The sequence below is a fragment of the Bos javanicus genome, chromosome 1 (assembly GCF_032452875.1).
Source record: "Bos javanicus breed banteng chromosome 1, ARS-OSU_banteng_1.0, whole genome shotgun sequence".
In the NCBI taxonomy this organism is placed as follows: Eukaryota; Metazoa; Chordata; class Mammalia; order Artiodactyla; family Bovidae; genus Bos; species Bos javanicus.
Window position 1 is genome coordinate 72,721,898 of NC_083868.1, and position 26,516 is coordinate 72,748,413.

The 26,516-nt window shown below is 49.0% G+C and overlaps 1 protein-coding gene across 3 annotated transcripts in view; it reads left to right on the forward strand.

Moving 5' to 3' along the window:
• Positions 1–16,661, forward strand: part of XXYLT1 (xyloside xylosyltransferase 1) — a 176,261-nt gene extending 159,600 nt beyond the window's left edge. For all 3 annotated transcript variants that reach the window (XM_061412340.1, XM_061412347.1, XM_061412357.1), the window contains exon 4: positions 13,452–16,661. In XM_061412340.1, coding sequence (XP_061268324.1) covers positions 13,452–13,848 — 397 coding nt within the window. In that variant the 3' untranslated portion in view covers positions 13,849–16,661. The remainder of the gene's footprint in view (positions 1–13,451) is intronic.
• The last annotated feature ends 9,855 nt before the right edge of the window (positions 16,662–26,516 follow it).

Sequence of the window (26,516 nt, forward strand, 5' to 3'; positions counted from 1 at the left end):
CGGGCTATGTGGGCTCAGTAGTTGTGGTTCCCAGGCTCTAGAGCACAGGCGCAGTAGTTGTGGCACATGGGCTTAGTGGTCCCGAGGCACATGGGATCTTCCCAGACCAGAGATCAAGCCTGTGTCTCCTGTATTGGCAGGTGGCTTCTTATCCACTGAGCCACCAGGGAAGCCCTAAAATTCCACTCTTAACGTTTATTCAGATCCCAGTTGGCTATTCTGGTTCGGCCCAGGCCCCAGCTGTCTGACCCAGAGAGCTGAGAAGCCCCAGGCCCTGTATGTTCCTCTCCTGAGTTCTTCTCCGAGGTGTTCCTCCAGCTCTGGGAGCCCCAAGCATGCCTGTGGGCATATGAGTGGAAAGCTGGGTGTGGAGAGAGGGATGTGAGTGGTTCCCATTGTTTTCAGCCTTTAGAGCCAGCACCCTGGGCTCAGCAGAGATCCTGGTGATGCTTCTAGAAGGTGTGGAGAAGAGACGAGCAGAACAGATCCAAGGAGGCAGCTAAAGGGCACACTTCCCAGTTTGGAGGGAGAACATCTCCCCAGGGAATCAGCCCCCCGCGGCAGGGAGCAGGGGGGCTCATGAGTGCTGGGTGAAGGTGAGGGTCGTCTGGAAGGAGCAGAGGGAAGGCAGGTATGCTCCAAGTTGTCCACAGAGAAGTCAGCGCATAAATGGACCACATTGGCCAGCATCTCATGGCTGTCCCTTCCCCATCCTCCCAGCCTGGGCCTGTGTTGGGAGAAATGCACAAAGGCAGGAGGCATGAGCGAGGTGCCAGCACCGAGGCAGTTGTGGGTGGCACAGGGCCACATGGATCTGAGCTGGGAGGGTCGCCTTGTTCAGGTGGGAGAGCGAGGCTCGGACGTGGCAGTGACCTGGTCGGTGTCCCTGTGCTCATTGGTGATCATGGTTAAACAGTTATTGCTGTTGATGCCATGCCCAAGGCAGAAATCTGGGCCTGGAGCTCCTGCCTTCTTCAATCCCTCTGTCCATCTGTCAGTCCTGTCCTGTGCTTGCTACTATCCCAAGTCCTCCGCTTCCCTCCATCCCTGACCCCACCAGGTTCCCCAGGCCATCTCCACCTGTCTGCTTCCAGCCTTGCCTCCTCCCAGCCATCCCTCACCCCACCAGGGACCGTCCTAGTCTGCAGGCTGCGTTGCTTTAACCCTTTGTTACCCTCAGCATCAAGGTAAGTCTCCCTAACCTCCCTGACAAGGCCCTTCATGGGCTGGCCCCTGCCTGCCCATCTCACCTCCAGCAGGCTGGACCACACTCAGTTCCCCAGGCTAGGCACACTCTCACTGCCCACCTCTGCTCTTCACCTGCCATACTCTTCATGTCTGAGCTCACAGGCCAGTTTCTCCAAGGTTCAAGCCTTCCTTGAATCCCTCCAGACTGGCTGAGGAGCCTCTTTTTGGGGGACTTAATGTTCCGCATTGTTATGCTGGCCTGTCTCTTATCACCCAGAGTTGTGACTGCCTGTTGGCTGGTCTCATCCTCCCCAGACACTAAGCTCCACGCGGGTAGAGTGATACATGTCTTTCTTGGTTATGGTTGTCTCCCAGGGCCCAGAATGGTGGCTTTCAGTAAGTATTTCTTCAATTAGTGAATGTGCCAGGCGGTCCCTGGCACTTTGATTGAAGCCCCTTATTCTCTCAGGTTTACGATGACCACACTCAAGGGTTAAGTGACTGGTGGAGCCCCCGTCTCTGTGAAGTGGCAGCCCTGAGTTACAGACCAGGCCTGACTCTACAGCCCCTGCTCCGAACCCCTGTGCTTGTGGGGTGGAACTGCAGTTCTGTGATCTCTGCCAGACCCCCCGGCATGTTTAGAGACCAGGAGGGGCCCCAGTTGCAGTGACCAGGGCATGGGGAGTGGCTGAAATCTCAGGCCACCTTTGAGGAGTTGTTTATTTTCTGAGCCAGACAGTTCTGATAACCCCCCGGTAATGCTGCTCTTTGATTCAGCCTGGTTGAACTACGATCTGAGCCGGCCTATCAGGAGGACAGATTATTCTGTGGAATTTCTTCTTCCTTTTCTTCTTTAAAAGAGAGAAAACAGAGAAGACAGCGCCGTGGAATGCCAAGCTGCAAGGCTTCGGGGCACAGAGTGCAGCCAGCTGCGGGGGAACACTGGCAGGCCAGGGACAGTCTGGATGCTTGGGTGGGCTGGAGGCCAGGCGTGTGTGGCTCAGGTGTGCCCTGTACAGATGACCCTGAATGCTGCCACCCGGCACACGGGTCCCAGGCAGCGTCTGGGGGAGGAGAGGCTTTAAAGTGGAGAGCAGTCTTTCAGAATCTGGGGCACTACGGGGCTGCAGGAGGCCTGTGCAGCAGGTTGAAGGGAGAGCCACCTCCAGGCCAGCCCTGGGGTAGTGGGGAGGAGGAGGCTGGCCCAGCCCGCGCTTCAGGGCCTCTTTCCTGGCACAGCGCTGGTGAGGGTGGGGCTGTGCAGCACTGAGAGCAGGAAGTCACCCCTGGGCCCCACTGAGGGAATCATCAGAATGAGCCCAGTATAGAGTAGTCTCCCTTCATTGTCCTGGACTCTGCCAGGTCGTCCCCGTATACCGGTGGTGGCTCGTGAACACCCACAGCAGCCCCCAGGCAGGGCAGGGTGTGAGGGGCACATGCCTGCTCCCTTTCTCTCTGACCTCACTGTCAGGCTGGGGATGAGGATGAAACTGTCTGACATTTGTCCCAAGTCACTGTCCCCTGCAGAGAAGCCACAGAGGGGTGGAGCCAGGGCAAACCTGGATATTCTCTCTCCAAACACACATCCCTTCCCTGTACCATCCTGTGGGGACCCTGCTGAGCCTCCTCTTGTCCTCTGCTTGAACTTTCAGATGACGATAATGTCCTTTCCTACTTGACCTCATACACAAGGATTTAGAATGCCTGAATAATTTAATCCCATGGGGACGGCCCTTTGCTTTAGAGGTTTCGTCCGCATGAAGACACTGTGGCCACGCAGATGAACCGTGGACTCTGGAGGGTTTCAGTGCTCTGATAGAATTCGGGCGTGGCTCCCTCCATGGCTTCCTTTCTTACCCTGAACTATGACTGGCAGGACGCCCGTCTCAGGCATCAGCAGAGGGTCTTCCCAAGGTGGACCGCCCCCAGCGTGGTGACTGGTCGTCCGTCCTTAGTGGGCCCTGCAGGACAGCGGTCTCGGCGCGATTCCCCTTTGTGTCCTCAGTGTATGGATTGCTGCAGTTTGCCTTCAAAGGCTGCTGGGGTCCTGGGGCTGTGTACAGGGGCAGGGCATTTGCAGAGAGCATTCTTGGGTGGTTAAACCCACTCAGTGATGGCAAGGGAAGAACAGGCAGCAAAGGCTGACCTAAGAATTTTAGGGAAAGAACGGATGTACTATGACCCTAAAGGAGAGTGTGATTTTCCTTAGTCAGAATCTGAAAAGCATGAGACAAAGCCGAGGCTGCCATCTTGTTGGTATGGAAAGGCTCTGTGGTGCCGGGGCATGTGGCCTCTTAGGTCCCAGACGGGTGATCTTGTGCAAGCTGCTTCCTCTCTCTGTGTTCCCGGGTCATCTCTAGGGTTTTTTTAGTGGCAGCATTTTGGTTCCAGGGCCAGAGTCATGAATTGGCCTGGGAGTCCTGCCTCCAAGCGCACCTGGGGCGGGGAGCGCGTGGGCTCACTTCGGTCTTTCTGCACTTACGTGGCCTGCTCCATGGTTCGAACTGGCCTGATGAAACTCAAACCCCACCCCTTTTCATGTGTTTATTAGCCATCTCTAAGTCTTACTTGGAGAAATATCTGTTTAGGTCTGTTGCCCACTTTTTGATTGGGTTGTTTGTTTTTCTGGTATTGAGTTGTATGACCTGCTTGTATATTTTGGAAATTTTTTGTTTTTTAATACTTTTATTTATTTATTTTTGGCTGTACTGGGTCTTCATTGCTGTGTGGGCTTTCCTCTAGCTGTGGAGAGCAGGGGGCTGCTTTTTAGTTGCAATGTGCGGGCCTCTGATTGCAGTGGCTTCTCTTGTTGCAGGGCACTGGCTCTTGACTCAGGGGCTTCAGGAGTTGCAGCACTGGATTCTAGAGCAAGGACTCAGTAGTTGCGGTGCATGGGCTTAGTTGCTTGGCAGCATGTGGGATCCTCCAGGACTAGGGGCCGAACCCACATCTCCTGCATTGGCAGGCAGATCCTTACCACTTAGCCACCAGGGAAGCCCTGGAACCTGCATTCTTAACCCCATCATGAACTGGAACATTTTTAAAGTCAGTGGACAACTGATACATACCTGCCTCTCTCTCCACCCTAGACTGACTTCTGACCTCTGGGGAAGGAAGCTGGCAGATCTGGGCCCTCCCTCCTGGCATCTTCAGCACTCTGCTTCCAGGAAGCATCTCCCCAGTGGTCCCTCCAAGACCCTGACAGAGTGAGAAAGCTCAGCAAATATTAGCATAAAATTTGCAAGTGGCCATGCCACCTTTTCGGAGAAGGCAATGGCACCCCACTCCAGTACTCTTGCCTGGAAAATCCCATGGACGGAGGAGCCTGGTAGGCTGCAGTCTATGGGGTCACACAGAGTCGGACACGACTGAAGTGACTTAGCAGCATGCCACCTATTTCATGGCCATTTACAGGATAAAATAATATCACTGCTGTTCATGCGGTTTTTATTTCTTTTAAAATTATTTAAAATACCCTGTTTTTTTTAAATTTTATTTTATTTTTAAACTTTACATAATTGTATTAGTTTTGCCAAATATCAAAATGAATCTGCCACAGGTATACCTCTGTTCCCCATCCTGAACCCTCCTCCCTCCTCCCTCCCATACCATCCCTCTGGGTCGTCCCAGTGCACTAGCCCCAAGCATCCAGTATCGTGCATCGAACCTGGACTGGCATCTCATTTCATACATGATATTTTACATGTTTCAATGCCATTCTCCCAAATCTTCCCACCCTCTCCCTCTCCCATAGAGTCCATAAGACTGTTCTACCCTGTTTTTTTTTTTGAGTACATCCTCAGCATCAGCATCACCTGAGAGCTTGTCAGAAATGCAGCTTCTGAATGAGGATCTGCATTTTAACCAGATCCCAGGTGAGCCCCCAGCACAGTGACATCTGAGAAGTATTGTTGGCCATGACAGGTACCTGAGGGGTGGGGCCTGTGTCTGGCCCATTGCTGTCTCCCTGCCCCCCCCCCAATCCCAGTGCCTTGCTGTGTGCCTGACAGGTGGGATATCCCCATGTTTGTGTCAATATGCCGATCACTTGTTCTACCCTTGACCAAGACCCATGCCACAATGTGCAGGAAGGCAAGCAGGAGCAGGCGCAGGCAGTGGTCAGCCCAGATGAAGTGGAGGGTTCACAGGTTGCTTCTGGGCTTAAGAAATAACACATTTTCCTGGAGCTCGGTGGCCTTTACACCCCTGTCAGCCATGCCAGGGTGTGAAGGGTACTGGGCTAGATTGAGCTTAATTCAGACACAAGGTTAAATTCCACCCATGTCCCTCCCCGTCAGCCTTACCACACACACCTCCATAGGTTCTGCTCGGTGTCCCGGAAAACACCCAGGATGTGTTTTCCTGGCATCCTGGGCATTTCTCTCTCATGTCCCCTAGTGCCGCGGGGCTCTTGGGAGCAGTGAGCCACTTCTGAAGGTGACTCTCTCTGGCTTAGTCTTCACCCTGATGAAAGCCCCTTCCTCATTGGACTTCTGGGAAAGGGCAGAATTGTGGAGCTGAGCTGAGGCCCCCTGAATGAGTCATGACCAGCCCAGCATGTTGGCTGCAGGCCAGCAGTCACCTGGTTGGTTCCAGGGCTCACACCAGATTTGAGTTGCTCCCTAGCAGTGATGTACAAGCCCCACTACTTGGAGGTCAGGGGCTCTTCCGGGGTCAGCATTGGGAAGGGCAGTGTTCACAGCATGGTGGGCACCACTGAGTCATTTTACCATCTGGGGGTCTTCATGGCTTACCTTTGTCATACCCACATCTCATCACAGGTGTGGATTCCTGAGCTCATGAGACCAACTTTTCTCCCTTGCTTCTCTGTCCTCACACTGAGACGGACCTGGCTCCCCACAGAGAAGACCCCCGTGGCCCCAGCTCAGAGGGCTCAGGGTGCTCTCTCCCTGAACTGCCTTTCTGAATTGTTCCACCAACTTCATCAACATCCTCCTCTTTTAAATTTCAGCCATCTGATTTTACAGTCTCTTATTCCCTTGTTCGTTCATTCTATAATCCATTCATCCACTCATTCATTTGAAACTTAACACTGTCATGTTCCAGGTGAGGTGCTGGGGGGAGGCAGTTTAGACTGGGTGGGGAACTAGGGGAGCCAGAAGAGATTGACAACCTAGAAAACAGTGAGAGTTGGTCCCAGAGACTCCCAAGGTGCCAATGGGCAGCTTCCATCGGGGTGAGGGCAGGACAGGTGGTCAGAGGGGAAGTATCTCCGCTCCCTGGCCCTGGTGGAGAGTGCCTTCTTTTCTTAAATTTTTTCAAAAAAATTTTGGCTGCACTGTTCAGCATATAGGGTCTTTGTTCCCCAACCAGGGATCAAACTTGCACCCCCTGCATTAGGAGCGTAGAGTCTTAACCACTAGACTGCCAGGGAAGTCCCAATGATGTGTTAATTTGTGCTGTACAGCAAAATGATGCAGTTATAATAGGACCTTGTTGTTTGTCCATTTCTACATATAATAGCTTGCATCTGCTAATCCCAAACTCCCAATCCATCTCTCCCCCTCTGCTCTTCCCCCTTGGCAACCACAGATCTCTATGTCTGTGAGTTTGTTTCTGTTTTCATAGACACGTTCATTTGTGTCATGTTTTAGATTGTACATGTCAGTGATCTCATGGTATTTGTCTTTCTGACTTAGTATGATAATTTCTAGGTCCATTCATGTTGCAGCAAATGGTATTATTTCGTTCTTTCTTGTGGCTGAGTAGTATTCCATTGTATATGTGTACCACATCTTTATCATTCATCTGTTGATGAATGTTTAGGTCGTTCCATGTCTTGGCTATTGTGAATAGTGCTACTATGAACATAGGGGTGCATGTATCTTTTTGAATTATGGTTTTGTCTGGATATGTGCCCAGGAATGGGATTGCTGGAGCATATAACAACTCTATTTTTAGTATGAACCTCCTTACTGTTTTCCATAGTGGCTGCACCAATTCACATTCCCACCAAAAGTGTAGAAGGTTTCCCTTTTCCCCACACCCTCTCTAGCATTTATTATATAGACTTTTTAGTGATGGCCATTCTGCGTGGTGTGAGATGTTACCTCATTGTTGTTTTGAATTTCATTTTTCTAATAATTAGCAGTATTGAACATCTTTTCATGTACCCATTGACTACCTATGTGAAGAAAACTGAGCACCGAAGAATTGATGCTTTTGAACTGTGGTGTTGGAGAAGACTCTTGAGAGTCCCTTGGACTGCAAGGAGATCCAACCAGTCCATCCTAAAGGAGATCAGTCCTGGGTGTTCATTGGAAGGACTGATGTTGAAGTTGAAACTCCAATACTTTGGCCACCTCATGCAAAGAGTTGACTCATTGGAAAAGACCCTGATGCTGGGAGGGATTGGGGGCAGGAGAAGGGGATGACAGAGGATGAGATGGCTGGATGGCATCACTGACTCGATGGACATGTGTTTGAGTGAACTCCGGGAGTTGGTGATGGACAGGGAGGCCTGGCATGCTGTGATTCATGGGGTTGCAAAGAGTCGGACACGACTGAGGGATTGAACTGAACTGTTAAATATCTGATTACTGATTGGATCTTCTCAGTTCAGTGTGCTCTCTGGTGTTCCTGCCTGTCTCATGTAGTACTTGGAGACGTGGCAAAGTGGACTTCAGGACCTCTCTCGCTGACTGATCAGTGCTGATAAGGGGCCCCCGTCAGTCCTACCACTGACAACCTGTATGACTTTGTGGACATTTCTTATACTCTCTGACCAGCACGGTTAGAGACCTACCTGTTTCAGGCCTTGCTAGCAGGGAATCCTAACAAGGTCACCTGGTAGTAAGAAGCACCCTGGGGAGACAGGCAGTTTAAAGCTTCATGGGGCCCACAGCTCCCAGTGGTTCATGTCCTCTCCAGTTCGACCCCACAAGGTGGTTCCCCTGGAGAATGAAGAGTGAGTGCCCATCCCACAGAACCTCAGCTCAAGGCTGAGTGGCAGTGCCACTGCTCTGAGGTCAGTCCTGCATGCCCCAGAACTGTCCCCTGTCACCTTGCAGGACTGGGGGTGGGTGAAACACGGGGCTGCTCTTGAGCATGGGTCTTTCCTCTCAGAGGACTGGAAAATAGGGCCCCTTCCAAGTCAAACAAGAGCTGACTGACCTGGGACACAAGCACAGGCATGAGGAAGGCATGATAGAGTTTCCTGACCCAGCCTTGGCTGATTAGGTGGCGAGCGTCTCCAAGTGGAGGCCGGCCTCTTGTGTTCCTTAGAGACTTTGCCCTCAGCTCGAGGGACGCTTGGCGGTGGGTCGGGGGTGGGGTGGAGATGGGATGTGGTGGGTGAGCCATGGTGAGACATACTGTGAGTGGGGCCATCCTTGTGAATCCCCAAACTACAGTGGAGCCTTCTTGGCCTGCGAACCTATGGCCTGAGCTCAGCCTGTCAGCACAAGCTTCTCGAACCTTCTGAGGGGGATGTTGTGCAGACTATCTGGGCCTCGTGAGTGTCCCCATCTTTGCTTCTCCCCTCTTGGGAGTTAAAGTAGAAAACTGAGCCTTAGGAGGTGAGAAGGGCCAGGAGACAGTAATCATGAAGAAACAGGGAGGCAGAGGATCTGTGATTTGGGGTGGTGGGAGGAGGAGGAGGAGAAAGGGGTGATTCATGGCAACTGGGTTCTTTTCTGGAGAAGGTGAGCTTCAGGTTCTTAGGCCAGGGTCTCTCTTGACAGATTTGTTGGAGTGACCTCAGCAATGATTATCAGGGGAAAGACCTGAGGGAGGAGATGGCTCAAAGTTACTTCAAATACTCCTTCGCATTAAGATGAGTTTTCCTCACTACAGTTAGTCCACTAGCTTTTAATAGTCCTTTTTAGGGTTATTAATTAGGATGTATTTGATGTAAAAATTTAGAAAATGCATCTCCCATAAACTAGAAGAACGTGCTTGAAGGTTCCTCATTTGTGCTTTCCCAACAAGCCTCTTTGGCTTCTGGAAGGACTTGCTATTTTCAATGGACCATCTGCCCCAGGGCCCATTTTACGGTTAGGATTATTTCTAAAGGGGAAGAAACCTTATCCCCTCCCTTGTGGGTCTCCAGGTGACCATGTGGGGGGCAGGGGGACAAGCTTCCACACAGGCCCACAGGCAACAATTAGGCAGTGTAACACAGCTCGGTGTGGGCATGGTGGTTATCCTGAGAAACTTCTGGAAGCTTTCAGAACCCATCCCTTCATTCATACCGAGGTTTCCTGCAGCCTCAGCAGGTGCCACTGGCAGTGCCTGTGAATATACGTGGTCGGCCCAGGACCTGTGAGGAAGGCAAGGGTCTGGGGGGCTCTCCAGTTCCCCCCACCCCCAGGCAGTGAAGCACCAGCAGCAGCTGCATCACCTGATGGCCTGGTCGCAGCACCTGTGGCCTTGGGGTGTGCTAGCCAAATTGAGAAATAAGATTGCAGTCCATGTGCTGCTCCTTGGAATATCAGCCCATGGTAGAATCCGAGGCACAGATGAAAAGGGACTTTGGAGATGAGAGGATCCAAGCTGGGGCCCTGCGCCAACAATAAGGGCCTCTGTTCCCCGTTGTTAATGTGAAGGCGGTGACACCTCTGTACTCCTGGGAGAGGAGCGAGGTAGAGAATTGTCAGAGGGCTCTGCAGCCCCGGCATACTGCAGCAGGTGAGGAACTGGGGACCCCACCCTGTCAGGCCGGTTCCCGTGGTGGGATCAGACCCTTTCTGTGCATGTTCATCCCTTCACGTCCCTGGATCACTCTCCACCCCCAGGCTGGGGCAGTTCCTCCATAAGAACCAGTTGCCGTAGAGGCCAGAGAACTCCATCATCACCCTAAGCAGCTGCTCTGCTTTTCAGGGTTCATCTTGGGGTAGTACGAATGCTTTAAACAAGGGCAATAATTTTCTACTTAGAGGGCCACTGGTTCATTTTCAGGCTGTGTTTCTGCTTCCCACTCCCTGGGTGGCTTGTATTTTCAATTTCCTGTCCCTCCCTTGCTTCATACATATCACAATGCTCTGATGTCCCAGACCTGGTTCTTTCTGGCTCTTTGTTAGGAAGTGCCTCTTTGTCTTGATTAAGCAGCGGTGCTAGGTGGCATGTTCCCAAAGAGCCACTGGAGTTATGGTCTCTGCCTGGAAGAACGTTCTGTCCATCTTTCCACCTCTGGCCCCACCCTCCTGAGCCAGCAGCTTCAGTGCCAGGTTACTCTGGTATAGAGAAGAAGAATTGAGGGAGCTTCCCTGCTGAGGTTGGTAAGGGTGCCCCGGGGCTACTGCTGGTCCCTCTGCTTCCCAGCTTGCTCGAGAGTCGAAACCCTTCTGAAACTTTTTTAAACATCCAAGAACCCTTTCGTGGGTCCCTGCTCCTCACTCTCTCCCAAAATAGACCTGGCAGCAGTGAATCCAGAGAAGCAGCAGGTTTTTTCTCGGCAGCAACAACTTCGCATCCTGACTTTGTTTCCCTGCCCCTGGTGCCAGGTGATATTGAAGGCCACGGAGCCTGAGCTGCCCTGACCGTCCCCTCAGTCCTGGTACAGCAGAGCCAGGGCCATGCTGGGTGCTGAGGAAGCAGAGGGCCACAGAGGTGACCCTCATGCTCACACCACCAGCCCGAGCCACGTTCCCCTGCCCTGTCCTGTGGGAGTGGAGGACAGAACTGTGGGGGAAGGACAGGGGACCAGTGAGCTTGATGGGGTATGAGGCATCCAGGGGCTGCATGAGCACTGGCCCCGCCTCTCCACTGCCACCTTCTCCCTACCTCCAGGTGTCTCTTCTCTGGGGGGTAAATCTTACATCTTGGCAAGATAACAACCCTCCCCTTAAAAAACACAGAGGGAGAGAAAAGCCCTATACCCAAAGTGACATGTAACTTATATTTGGAACCCAAATGTTTCAATGGATGACCAAACATCCTGGTTTGCCTGAGACTAGGACTCAGGGTTTCTCAGGACATGGACAGCTGGTCACCCTGCTTTTGAAAATGAAAAGGTAATGACTATTCATTGAATTTACAATGCTTTGATTTTCCTTACAATTTCTTCTTTGACCAATGGATTGTTTAAAGGTGTGCTGCTTAATTTCCAAATATTTAGAAATTTTCTCTAGTTTTTTTAATTTCAAGTGCAATTCCATTTTGGTTAGGGAACATTCTCTATATGACTTTTAACCTTTTTCAACGTATTGAGACTTGTTTTGTCATCCATCATATGGTTTATTTTGGTGAATGCTCCATTTGCAGGAGAAAACAATATGTGTTCTGCTGTTGCTGGGTAGAGAGTTCCACAAATGTCAACTAGGTCAAGTTGCTTGATTGCTTTGTTCAGATCTTCCACATCCTTTGTCTTCTTGCTCTACAAGTTACTGAGCATGGGGTAATAACATTTCCAGCTAGAACAGCAAAACAAACCCAAACCCTCTCCTGATTGGAGGGTTCCTGAAATTAACCATTTGGAGGAAATATGGTAAAATGAACTCACAGTTGTCAAACTGCATTCTAACCTCGCTATGATACTATTACTGCAGGCTTTAGTGGCTAGAAAGATCTAGCATCTCTGTTTGCTTTGGAAGCTTATTTTTGCCAAGGTTGTTATCACCAAGCAGGCGCCAGAGCTCTGTTCTACTCACAGTTCAACTACAGTGAAATTCAGACAATGAACTTGTGTACTCCCCTTGTAAGAATGTCCAAACGGAATGCTTTGCCCTGGCCAGGAGCAAAGTCTCGGCCCCTTTTGATATGTGAGACCTCAAGGAAGCTTTCTCTATTCCCAGACTTGGAGAATTGTGTTGAACTGGAAAATGGATCAGGGAGGCCCACCCCAGGCCAGGCCTCTGACTTTCTTTCCACTGCACTATCCACCTCACCGCCCAGTTCCTCCCTCTGACTGGTCGGGGGAGCTGCTAAAAGGGAGGCCAGAGGGTGGCCTTGCCCTGATGCATTCCACCCTACAGGCTCTAGGGAAGAGGCAAAGCTGGTAAAGCAAAGCAAGGTCCACTCCTGCTCTTGCCCATGACACAGGACCATCCGTCTCTCCTCCTTCCTCCAGGTTGCAGGTCTGGCTGCTCTGCCTGCATCTCTGTGGGTGTGGAGCCTGGGGCTCTCTGGTCCTTTCTGTCCCCACGCCATGCTGGAACTTGATATTAAAGAGGCCGGAGAAAAGAGTGGGTAGTGCTCTCACCCCATCACCCACAGAGAGGTTTCTGGGTCTGACTTCCCTTCTCCAGATGGAAGCATTTGGCCCCTTGGTTCTAATATCCCATGAGCTGTATACCTAGACTGGATTTCTAAATCTGCCTAGAGAGAGACTGAGATTGAGTCATGCTGCTCTCTAAAATTGCCGTAATTCCACCTGGCTGTCCTGGGCTTCCCAGGTGGCTGAGGGGTAAAGAATCCACCAGCAATGTAGGAGATGTGGGTTTGATCCCTGAGTTGTGAAGATCCCCTGGAGGAGGAAATGGCTACCTACTCCAGTATTCTTGCCTGGGAAAAATCCCATGGACGGAGGAGCCTGGTGGGCTACAGTCCATGGGGTCACAGTCGGACACAAATGAGCGACTAAACCACCACCACCCGGCTGTCTGACAGCTGCTTTCACTCTGGCTCATGCGTGTGCCCTTAATAAAGAGGTTTGTTCTAAAGCAAAAAATGATTTTGATTCAGCCTATGTTTAACCTTAATAAAGAGGTTTGTTCTAAAGCAAAAAATGATTTTGATTCAGCCTATGTTTAACTCTGTCTATACCTGATCACCATTCAGAATTGCTCCCCCAGTTCTCTCTCTCCTCTCATTTTCACAATCACAAACAAAAACAGGGGTGGAAGTTTCCACCTGGATTGCTGCTGTCCTCAAAAGTGGACACTGGCAGAGGAGGCCTGGGTTGAGTCCCTGCTTGTGCTGCTTGCTGGCTGTATGGCTTTGGGCAGGTCCCTGACCTCTGTGCAGTATGAGGTTGACGTATTGTCTCTGAGAGCACCTGTCTCTAGGGTGCAGTGCCTGGTGCTCCTTAAGTCTGTACAGACGTAATGGATGGAGACAAGTCATCACAGGGTTCTGGGAAGAACAGTGAGGCTGAGACTCAGGAGACGACTTGGCCCGGCTCTACCTCCTACTGGGGACGTGAGGCAGGTTCTGAACCTCAGACTGTCTCAGGTCTGGTGGCTGTAAAACCGCGGTGGCAGTGGACCCTCCCTCTGGGGTGTTTGTGAAGACCCAGGGAAATGAGCTCGCAGGCTGTTTCTCACATGCACATCAGGCTAAATCTGTTCTCTTCCCCCTCCTAGGCACACATTCTGGCAGTTCCGCCATGATAACCCCAAGACGCGGGTCGGGAGCCCTCCCCCCGAGGGGCTCCCAGGCTTCAACAGCGGGGTGATGCTGCTCAACTTGGAGGCCATGCGCCAGTCCCCGCTGTACGACCGCCTGCTGGAGCCGGCGCAGGTGCAGCAGCTGGCCGACAAGTACCACTTCCGGGGTCACCTCGGGGACCAGGACTTCTTCACCATGATCGGCATGGAACACCCTGAGCTCTTCCACGTGCTGGACTGTACCTGGAACCGGCAGCTTTGCACCTGGTGGAGGGATCATGGCTACAGCGACGTCTTCGACGCCTACTTCCGGTGCGAGGGCCACGTCAAGATCTACCACGGGAACTGCAACACCCCGATCCCAGAGGCCTAGGCCCCGCCCCGGCCGCCGTGCCCTCGGGCTCAGAATCTGGGCGCCTCTCGTGCAGGCCTGGGACAGCATTTGGACTCCTAGAGAGACGCTGCAGGACGTCCTTGTGATCAGGTGCTGCGGCTCCCCCACCCAGGGGTGCTGTCTGAGGCTGCCCGGGGGTGCCTGGCCTGCACCCCACTGGTGCTCTGGACCTTTTGCCTCCAGGAGCCAGACGTTGTGAAGAACACACACACAGACCTCTTCGAGTGAGCTAGGAAGCAAACGTTTGAAAAGAAGGAAGAAAACAAAACGGTGCCCCTGCCTTCAGCCCCCAAAGGCTGGAAATCCTTTTAAGAACTGGGCTTTCATAGACCAAACATAAATTTACTTTAAATTGACAGGCGAGACAGAACAAACAGTACTGGGGTAGCTCCTAGTGAGCTTTAAATGCGTGAGCCAGGGTTTTAACAACCATCCCAGAGTTTAAGCATCCAAAGGAATGCTAGCCCTCACACACGCTCTTGGGAGGCCGTGTGGTTATTCTCACAGTGCTCATGGCGCCCGGTGCAGGTGTAAAGGTCACCACCAACTGTGGCCACATAAGAAACCTGGTCTCATTATTTGAGCCTTCACAGCATTCATCTCCCAACTGCATCACAGAACCTCATTATTCCTTAATCATCCAAGCCAGCTCCAGGTGATCAGATTCTGCTCAGAGATCAAATCTGCTGTCAAGGAACAGTGATTGGCCAGCCCCAAGGACAGGATTGTCTAGATTGGGAAGACTCATTCCGAAGGGAGCTAGCCCAGCGGTACCTGAATGTAACCTTGTGACTTGGCAGGGATGTCACTCTTAGACTTATAAGCATTCTAACCTTTCATTCAGAAGAATCATCCTCATGACTTTATTGCACCAGGTGAGACCCCATACCTTAGAAGAAAATTAGGCTGTCATTTCTTGATTTCTGCTTTCTGAGTTCTCCTGTAAGTGAGCTGTAAACGTGAAGCCCATAGTGGTCCGTTCTGTATAATCCAGCTGAGGTATTTGGGGAAGAAATGTTGGCTTTCATCTTATATCAGTTTCATTTACTTTTTTTTTTTTTCTACCATGAGTGAGAATAGTTAATAAATAATCTTTGAGAACACAGTGATTTATGCTGTTTGCTCTCTAATCAGTTTCCTGAAGGACCTGAATCAAAAGTGTGATCAGTGTCATTCAGAGTCTCCCTCCCCACATGACTATCTAAGCGGGCTTACAAGTGGGTCTCTAGGGTCTAAGGGGGAGAATGTCTGAAGAAGGTTGTATTGGACTCAAAACAGAGAATCATTTCATTCTAGGTATTGGCAGGCCTGTCTGCTTCTGGGAGCAAAACTGCCCCCATCAGTTCTCATCTGCTTACCCCTAAGTATCTGGCTATGTCGTCCCCTGATAAAATGGCACACATGTCTCTTCTAACTCTCAGCTCTGACAGAACAGGACTGTTCTGTTAGGTACCTGACTTCCTAGTTAGAGCCACCGAATATTGAATGCCTGCTGTGTGCCAAGCATTGTATTATGTGTGTGATCACACACACTAAGATTCATGAACGTAATTCAGATTCTAAAATTTATTGTAAGAAAATAACAAGAGATGTGGACAGAGTCATTGTTTATCACAACCTTTTTTATAATAGAAAAAAATTGGCAGTAACAAAATGCTGAATAGCAGAGTGGATAAGTAATGTGTGTTATAGCTGTATAATGGAATACTTTAGGCATTACAAATTTTTTTTGAAAAATAATGCCTTGAAAAATGCTTATAATATGCTATTAAGAATGCAAAATATAAAATTATATGTATTAATGATCATAATTTTATTTTTTAAATTACATATATGGTATGTAAATATATTGAGACAGAGCCTGTTCTGTGTTTCATTAGTTCGATGCCTAAAAGAATCATGTTTCAAACACATTAAAAAACAATTATTTTAATGGGGAAAAGCGAATGAAACACTAGAGGATTTTAGACTCATAATAGCAAAGTATTTTTCCTGAAGTAGTTTCAGTAGTTAAAATGTTTCTATAGCTTGAGTGGACTTTATCATTGCAAGGAAAAAGCAATAAACTGATCAAAATGGGCACAAGCCAAACAAAATCTTGTTTACCTTTGCGATTACCTAAGCAGGAGCTTCCCCCTTCTCTGTCTTGAATAACCTGGACCTTACAACTCCATGGTGAACAGCAAAATAACAACAGGAAACCCAGCCAGAACAACAAAGCCGTCATGTGCTCCTGAGTTTTTCCATGAGCAACTCTTTGACAAATCCTGGAAGGCTTGTACCTGACTGGGATCCTGTTATAAGCAAGGCAACCCACCCCAGTATTCTTTCCTGGGAAATCCCATGGACAGAGGAACCTGGTGGGCCACAGTCCCAAGGGATCACAAAGGAGTTGGACATGACTTAGCGACTAAATAACAACAAATGATCAATGCAGCACAAAAATCACTGTGGTGTTTAATTTGCCTTGTGAGTGGAGCATAGGCCTGTAGGTATGATTGGAAATGAAGTCCAAAAAGAGAACCTTTCTGAGTAGTAGGATTAAGATGCTCTTTAATCTTCTGTATTTACTTGTATCTTTTCCATAGTGAAACACACAGTAAAGGCTGTAAAATTCTAGCCACACACCTTCCCTCCAATTACAGGCAAGCATCATCCTGACCACCTTACAGTTCACTGTTGGCTCTGGTTACTGTCATCCATAAGAAAATAATCTTGGGTAAACAGGCTCTGGGTTTTCTACTTTCCCTATGGATGCCCTAGTTTTCCAAATAAAAAACCTAATAATAGCATCTCCAGACTCTGCTTTCACTTCTGATACTGTCATCTTTTGTGTGTACATAAATGACAATGGCCTTTGGGAGACTTGCAGGCTTATTAAAGAGATTTATTTTTGTATGTGTCAGAACCTAACTATAGCACCCCCCTTTCCATAACATCTCATCAAGGCACAGTGTGCATGCTGGTGCAGGGGGGCTCCCGGCTTAGGGGGCAAGTGCAGCTAGGTTTCGACTCATCATCAGACCTGATCTCCGGATGGAGACCCAAGGTTGGGCTGAACATGGAGTCTGGCAGGGCAAGCAGAGATTTCCAAGCAAGTAGTACCATAGAGAGAACCCCTCGCCTGAATCAGGCCTGGCTGTGAGCCTGTGTTCTTCCCCCAACTCCCTGGGCCATCTTGGACAAGCAGGATCACCTCTTTCTTCATTTATAGACATAGATAACAAGAACTCTCTCTAAATAGTGTTGTTGGAAGCAAAGAGATGTGTAAGGCTGAGAAATAAAACATAAATGCAGGGGAAATCTTAAGAGTTGCTACTTAAAACATTTTTATTTTTATTTTTTTTAACACATTTTTAAAATAATAAATGAGCCATTTGGGGTACATTAAGTGTCATCCCTAAACCCAGTGCATGATCAGATGCTTGCTTGTAGGCCATCCAATATTTTTTTTTAGCATACCACTCTGCAGAGGCCTAGATGTGTCCAGGAGATTGGGGGTCCCTGGGTAAACCCCTTCCACCTTGGCTCAGTTTTTTCATCTGTGAAAACAAGGGGGTAAAGGGACGAGCCTCAATCTCTGAGCAGCACCCTGCCCTGGCTCTGTTGGGAGTAACATGTTTGTCTGCATTCGTTGGTGTGCTCACGGCAGGAAGTTAAAATCAAATGCAGAAACCCCAGACCTCCACTCAGTCACCAACCTTGGGTTTATGACCATCCAAACTGAAACTCACTCAAAAAGTACTGTTAGCATGCGCCCACCCCAGAATGAACTGTGGAAAATTCTGAAAGAGATGGGAATACCAGACCACCTGACCTGCCTCTTGAGAAACCTGTATGCAGGTCAGGAAGCAACAGTTAGAACTGGACATGGAACAACAGACTGGTTCCAAATAGGAAAAGGAATACGTCAAGGCTGTATATTGTCACCTTGCTTATTTAACTTCTATGCAGAGTACATCATGAGAAACGCTGGGCTGGATGAAGCACAAGCTGAAATCAAGATTGCTGGGAGAAATATCAATAACCTCAGATATGCAAATGGCACCACCCTTATAGCAGAAACTGAAGAATTAAAGAGCCTCTTGTTGAAAGTGAAAGAGAAGAGTGAAAAGTTTGGCTTAAAGCTCAACATTCAGAAAACTAAGATCATGGCATCCAGTCCCATCACTTCATGGCAAATAGATGGGGAAACAGTGGAAACAGTAGCAGACTTTATTTTGGGGCTCCAAAATCACTGCAAATGGTGATTGCAGCCATGAAATTAAAAGACGCTTACTCCTTGGAAGGAAAGTTAAGACCAACCTAGACAGCATATTAAAAAGCAGAGACATTACTTTGTCAACTAAGGTCTGTCTAGTCAAGGCTATGGTTTTTCCAGTAGTCATGTATGGATGTGAGAGTTGGACTGTGAAGAAAGCTGAGCACCGAAGAATTGATGCTTTTGAACTGTGGTGTTGGAGAAGACTCTTGAGAGTCCCTTGGACTGAAAGGAGATCAGTCCTGGGTGTTCATTGGAAGGACTGATGTTGAAGCTGAAACTCCAGTACTTTGGCCACCTGATGCAAAGAGCTGACTCATTTGAAAAGACCCTGATGCTGGGAAAGATTGAGGGCAGGAGGAGAATGGGACGACAGAGGATGAGATGGTTGGATGGCATCACCCACTCAATGGACATGAGTTTGGATAAACTCTGAGAGCTGTTGATGGACAGGGAGGCCTGGTGCGCTGCAGTTCGTGGGGTCACAAAGAGTTGGACGTGACTGAGTGACTGAACTGAAAAAAAAAAACAAAATTGGGATAGGCAAAAGAATACAGACAAACTGGGGGGGCTGGATTGGTATTTAAAATCCAGAGAGATCCAATTGCCTTCCCTGAGCCCCCGCCCCTCTGCTTATAGCCTACTGATTTAGTTATGGCAGCTAAAATCTCATCTGAGCTTTCAGCTTATGTGACTAGTTCCCAAAGGGCCTCCAAATCAGAGCTGCTCTAGAGGTGGACCCACACCCCCATGGGTCTCACCATGGATGGGTGGCCTGAGCCTTGAGCCCCCGACCTGGGAGCCCAATGGAGGTGTCTCAGGACACATTGAGTGGACCGGTTACCCCCTGAAGTGCCTGCAAAGATCAGAAACCCTTCTGCCGTGAAGGCTTCTTTAACTGGGGCTGGCTCGGCTCCCAGGGTGTCTCCAGGTGTACCCCCATTCTGAGGGAGACCTGTCTGCTCCATGCAGACCCTGCAGCTACGTTGAGCACCCCACATACTCAGTGACTTAGAGGCCAGCTGCCATCTCCAGTGCCCCCTTCCCTGATGGGATTTTTTCCAGTCCTCCCCTGAGCCTCACTTCCTGTACACAGGCCTGAGCAGTATCATGAAACATGGAGCCTGGGGCGTTTCTGGCCCCAGTGTGGAGACCCTCTGGGTGCCAAAAGCAAGTCAAAAAGAAACAGATAATTTGAACAGATGGATTGCCAGAAGTGAAATTGAATCTGTGATTTAAAAAAAAACCCTGCAAACAAAAGTCCAGGACCAGATGGCTTCACTGGGGAATTCTACCAAACATACGAAGGACTTACACCGATCCTTCTCAAACTCTTCCAAATGATTAAAAGAGGAGGGAACACTCCCAAAGTTATTCTATGAAGCCACCATCACCCTGATACAAAACCAGGTAAGAGACACTATAAATAAACAAAATCACAGGTCAATATCTTTGATGAATATGGATGAAAAATTCTCTACAAAATATGAGTAAACCAAGCCAGCAATACATAAAAGGGATCAAACCATGATCTAGCTGGATTCGTACCAGGGTTGCAAGAATGGTTCAACGTATGCAAAATCAATGTGACAGACCACATCAACAAAAGGAAAGACAAGAATCATACCAAGCTGCCCTGGGAAGAACCCAGTGTCCCACCCCGCCCGCCATTACAGCATCCTGCCGTCTCTCAGGAAAGCCTCCTCTCACATCCCAGGCAGCCAGGAAACTCCAGCCCTCTAACCCTCATTCAGCCTGGGCCTGGCACTTCCCACAGCACAGAGTATGCCTTTCTTCAAAACACAAAGCTGAGCTAAGAGCTCCTGCTAGGTGTGTGTAGAATTTCTGTGATGGAAGGTATGCTGTCAGAGATGTGGGTAATCCTCTTTTGTTGGCAACGATCTGAGCCCTAAAGTGGCAGAGATGTCTATAATCTTCCAAGTCTAAGTGAAAACACGCTTTGAAATATGTAAGTCTTTGTTCACAGTCTCGGACAGAAAACTTCACAGGTTTTGGGTCCATCTCGTCCCACCTTTCAGAAAAACTAACCTTATATTTAATCCAGAAAGCTGTGACAACTCCCCTCCCTTCCAGCATCCCTCTGGGGGCCCCTATGACCTCTCCTCTCCAGCCTGCCTTCCCAGGCCCAGGCTTCTTCCCTAGGTACTCCCAGGACCTCCTGTAACCCCATGTGCTTTGAAACTTCCCATCTGTGGCTCCCACCGTCTCACCCTGTGTCCAAACGCCTGTGTGCTGCAATCTAACACTGCTCCCCACCTCTCTCTACAGGGCTTCTGCTGCTCCCCCCTCCACCACCACCCTGCAGGAAGCAGGCACTGAGGTGGAGACTTATGTGCCAGAGGCTCTCTGGGGAGGGTTCTGTGGGAGACAGCAAGACCAGGACCAGACAGGGAAAAGCTGGGCTTTCAGGCAGTTATGGGAAAGCCTCAGCCAGTTCCGCACAGAGCTCTGGAGCTGGAACCAGCTCGCAGAGCTGGCCCTGGTTGGAGCCTGGTGGTAGGGCCTTCAGCCCTTTTCCCATCAAGTCACTACACAGGCTGCCCCAGGGGGAGTCGGAGCAGCACGCCAGTGTCCACTCTGGAAGCCCTAACCCTGCAGCCCATTTGCCCACTGCCCTCTTTCTGCATCTTCTTCCTTGGCTTTCCTCTGAACTACCTTTTGCTTTTTCTCTCCAAGTCCTTCAGTTGGGGGCATTACCTGCTTCAGCTCTGCATTCTTCAGGGCTTCCTGGCCCCTGTCTCTGAGCAGAAGCCCAGGCTTCCTGATGACACTGCTCTGCTGTTACAGCCCAGCTTGCTCTGCAGTGCCAAGCCAATCCTATGGCAAAATCAGGGAAGCTCATCTGCTGGGAGCAAGGCCATGTCTATAGTCCCTTCCCTCCAGACTCGAATCCCTGTGGGAGCCCAGTGGCCCACCTGCCTCTGTGCTTTCCAAGACATAAGTGTGGCTCAAGGTTGTAGGGACACCACTTGGCCGGAAGAGCAAGACCTTGGCCATCTTGACAGGTGGGGTGCTCTGCAAAGTTTAGGAACCTCCTCAAACCAAGGGGGCATCTGCTGTTGCCAGGGATGATGTCAGAGTTGTGAGCCTCTGCTGGGGCTGCCTCCTGCTCACTGGAGGGGGACGGATGGAGGAACAGTTCTGTACAAAGAGCATGGGCTTTGGAGGAGGGGCATCCAAGCCAATTGCCCAGCGTGACACTGTTCATCTTTCTGTGTCATGGATATTTACCAAGCGCCCGCTGTGTGTTAGATGCTGGGGTCACAGTGGTGAAGAGCATGAGACAGTCCCCACTTCAGCGGAAATCCTCACACTGAGGCAGCCTTACTGCCATGGGTGCTCTGAGAGGGAGCTGTGGGTGCACACAGAGGGGTAACCTAGGATCCAGACTAGGGGTTAGGGATGCAGCCTGGAGGACGCGATAAGAATCCCAACCCCTGGTGAGAGAGACCACAGCTGTGTAGCCCTGGGGGAACATACTTGACCTCTCTGAGCCTCCCAATTACACCCATCTGCTGGCCGCTGTGAGGACTAAGTGAAATAACGAAAGTATCATAGTCTCAGGTCCCAATTCATGGACCAGAATTCCAGTGGTGGTCCATGGCGGCTATTACTACTATAAATAAAGGGAGCTACCACTTTCTAGGGCTGAGGAAATTCCCTGAGCTCTGTGGGTAAGTATGAGCTAAGGACTTTGTTCTCACTGGGGTTTGGGCTACTAGGATTCTCAGTCTTGCCCCGCACAGCCACCAACTTGCCATGTGACGCAGAGCAACTTACATCCCACCTCTAACCTTACTTGCATCCTTCGTAACAGAAAGGAGTTGGACCAGAGTCTGTAACTCAAGGCCTAGCTGGAACTCAAGTTGGGGAGGAGGGATCAAGATAGTGGAGTAGGAGGATGTGGAGCTCACTTCTCCCCATAAACACATTTTAAAAAAATGTACATGTGGAACGATTCTCGGAGAAAACACACTGGAGCCTGGCAGAAGAACTCTCATACAAACAAAGCTGCAAGAAAGATCTCCACGTAACCAGGTAGGGAAGAAAAAAAAAAGATATCAGAATGGGGCCAAATCCCCTGGGAGGGATCTATAAAAGAGAGAGGCTCCGCATGGGCAGGTTCTGGCCCTGGGGAGCCCCCTTGCCTGTTGGGAGGTCCAGTGGGACAGATAGAGGGGCTGGGGTGTATGCTGGCTTGCTCACAGTCAGTGTGAAGATGGACTGGTGCCGACAGCCTCAGCCCATCCAGAACGCCTGCCAGACTGGGCTGCTAGTAAATGCAGCTGCTAGGCGCTGAATCTCAGGCAAATGGGCCCTGGAGGACTCAGTTTAGCTACATGGAGGCAGCCTGGAGGGCCTGGGGTGTGGTCTAGTCTGAACCTTGGAGCCTGTCAGCACGCTCATGGCAGGGGCAGGCTTTCTTGGCCTGCACATGGTGGGTGCGGGTCTGGCTACATCCAGCTTTGTCAGAGCACATACCAGGTGGGGCCACAGAGACTGCCTCAGGTGGACAGCCCCTGGGGGGTGTTTGCAGTGGTTCAGCGTCTCCCACCCCACACCTCAGCTTGAAGTCACACCTGGGGCACACATGTCCCGGGAGAAACCTGCCAAGGGGGCAGCAGCATCTACCACCTCAATTCCTGCAGCCACAGCACCTCAACCCCCAGCACCAACCTGTCCACACCACAGCCTAGCACTAGGTTCAGACAAACACAATGGAGAAATGGACATGACCTTGGTCTGCTTCTGGGCAGAACCATGGATGCTGCACAGGTGGTATATGGGTTCTGTGACCACACAAGGCTCACCTGCTTCAGTGACTGTCTCTATTCAGACAGAGCATGCATTCAATGGCAACAGAGCCTCATGGCTTCTACTCCAATAACTTGGGAGCAGACCCCCACCCCTGACAGGGCTACAATAGCCACAAGGGAAAGAGGAGGCCCTGCCCAACATCCATTGCAGGCTCTGGTGACCACAATGCCAATCACACCTGCCGCTAAGGGTGGTGATGGCCAGCACACTCTGAGGAGAGACCCAGATGGCATCCATACCCAACAGCCCTTGCACCAATAATACTGGACTCACCATCTACACGGGGATGGTCCCACATGAAAACAGCTCTTCAAGACCACAGTAGGTAACCAATGCTCCTAAATTCAAAGAGACAGAGGAAGTTAAGTACAATGAAAAAGTAGAGGAACTACTCCCAATTAAAATGGCAAAAATTAAGGAGAAGACTCTAAACGCAGCAAGAGAAAAGAGAGTCAGTTTTTCTCTTGGGAGAAAACTGGAACCTCAAAAAAAAAAAAAAAAAAAGAAAATCAGCTGACTTCTCTATACAAACTTGCAGGCCAGAGGGAGTGGCATGTTATATTCAAAGTCTTGAGAGGGAAACAGGTAACCTGGGATACTCTACCCAGCAAGATTATCATTTAGAATAGTCAGAGAGAGAAAGAATTTCTCAGACAAGCAAAAACTAAAAGAATATGACAATACTACATCTACCCTACAAGAAATATTGAAAGATCTTTTCTAGTTAGAAAAGAAATAAGAATCTATAGGAAAGGGAAAATCACAATAGGAAAGGCAAATTAATATAAAGGATTGTTGTTATTTAGTCGCTCGTTTGTGTCTCTTTTATGACCCCTGTGGACTGTAGCCTGCCAGGCTCCTCTGTGCATGGGATTTTCCAGGCAAAAACACAAGAGTGGGTTACCATTTCCCTCTCCATGGGATTTTCCTGACCCAGGGGTCAAATCTGTGTCTCTGCTTCTCCTGTATTGCAGGTGGACTCTTTACCACTGAGCCACTGGCTGCTGCTGCTGCTAAGTCACTTCAGTGGTGTCCGACTCTGTGAGTCACTGGGGAAGTCCCATAAAGGACTGAAGATCACTTAAATAAGCCAGTACATATGTTAAAATGTAATCAAAACTGTACAAGCTATGATAACCACAACAGTAGCAAAAGGATAAACATGAAGAAGTAGAACATCAAAAACACAGAATGTGGGGAGAGGAGTAAAAAAATGTAGATCTCTTAGAATGTGTTTCAGCCTATATGATTGCCAGTCTAAAGTGAGTAGATTCAGTTATGGATTAATATACTTTAAAACCTAATGAATGGGACCTAATTAAACTTAAAAGCTTTTGCATAGAAAAAGGAAACCATAAACAAGACAAAAAGACAACCTAAGGAATGAGAAAAAAATGTTTGTAAATATTACAGGCAACAAGGGGTTAATATCCAAAATATATGGGGACTTCCCTGCCAGTCCAGTAGTTAAACCTTTGTGCTTCTGATGCAGGGGGCTCAAGTTCAATCCTTGGAGAGCTAATATACCACACTCTGTGTGATATGAGCAGTACACACACACATATATATACACACACATACACACAGAGCTCATACAACTCAGTATCAAAAACAAACAATCTAGTCAAAGAATGGGTAGAAGACTTAGATAGTTCTTAAAGGAAGACATGCAAATGACCAGCTGGCAATGAAGAGATAATTAATTTCTCTAATTATTAGAGAAATGCAAATAAAAACCACAATGAAGCAAGCAACACCTCACACCAGTCAGAATGGCCATCGTCAAAAAGCCTACAAATGATAAATGCTAGTGAGGGAGTGTTAAGTTGTGGGGAATGTTAAGTTGGTGCAGCCACTATGAAAAACAGTATGGAAGTTCCTTAAAAAACTGAAACTAGAACTACCATATGATCCAGCAATCCCACTCCTAGGAAAGATGAAGCTCTAATTTGAAAAGATACACGCACCCCAATGTTCATAGCAATACTATTTACAGTAGCCAAAGCAAGGAATCTACCTAAATGTCCATCAATAGATGAATAGATAAAGAAGATGTGGTATGGAATATTACTCAGCCATTAAAAAGAACAAAATATTGCCATTTGCAGCAACATGGACAGACTTAGAGATTATCATACTAAGTGAAGTAAGTCAGGCAGAGAAAGGCAAATATTATATTATTTATATTTGGAATCTGAAAAATAATACCAATGAATATACATACAAAACAGAAGAAGACTCACAGACATAGAAAACAAACTTACGGGACTTTCCTGATGGTACAGTGGGCAAGAATCATCCTGCCAATGCAGGGGACACAGGTTTGATCCCATCCCTGGTCTGGGAAGATTCCACATGCCATAGGGCAACAAAATTCGTGTGCCACAACTACTGAGCCTGTCCACCTAGAGCACGTGCTCCACGACAGGAGAAGTCACTGCAGTGAGAAGCCTGTATACCACAACGAGGAGCACCCACTGCTCGCTGCGACTAGAGAAAGCCCGTGTGCAGCAACAAAGACCCAGAGCAGCCAAAACTGAATGAGAAGAAAACAAACTTATGGTTACCAACATGGAAAGGGAGGGGGATAAGTTAGCAGTGTGAGATACAAAATTAACAGATACAAAATAGTAAGCATAAAATAGATATGCAACAAAGATTTCGTGTACAGTACAGGGAACTATATTGAATCTTACAAAGACCTATAACAGAAAATAGCTAAAGACCTAAACACAATATTTTAAATCAACTATACTTTAATAAATACATAAAAATAAAATCCAACCTGGCATCTTCGTATTCTAGGGAGTCACCAAGTCAGGGGGAAGACCCCAGGCAGAGAGTCTGGGTGAGGCAAATGGGGTAGAGCTGACTACCCTTGACCTACCTATTTAGTGGGGGAGTCTGAAGCCTGCAGTTGCAGTCACTTGGTACCAAAAGAGAAGGAACTGGAAAATGTATGAAGTGCAGAGAACAGCTGCCTGCCTCAAGTCTGTGGGACTGCCTTCACGGGAAGAGCCTGATTTGATCCACATCCAGTCTTTCTAGTCAACAATGTCTGAAGATGAGCAAACAAATGGCCCAGTCCTGTGTTTCCCAAAATGAACCCAAAGTCAGCATGGCTCTGTCTTTAGGCCCCCTCCCTGCTCCTTGCTCTCTTTCTTCCTTCCCACTCTCTGCTCCTCCATAACGGCTCAGCTCAGGGCTGGAGGAAGCCTTCTCTGAACCCCATCTGAAATTAGATATCCCTCCTCTGTCATCACCAGACTTGTGCATCCCTCTGTAACAACGCTTACTCCTTGGAAGAAAAGTTATGACCAACCTAGATAGCATTTTCAAAAGCAGAGACATTACTTTGCCAACAAAGGTCCGTCTAGTCAAGGCTATGGTTTTTCCAGTGGTCATGTATGGATGTGAGAGTTGGACTGTGAAGAAAGCTGAGCGCCGAAGAATTGATGCTTTTGAACTGTGGTGTTGGAGAAGACTCTTGAGAGTCCCTTGGACTGCAAGGAGATCCAACCAGTCCATTCTGAAGGAGATCAGCCCT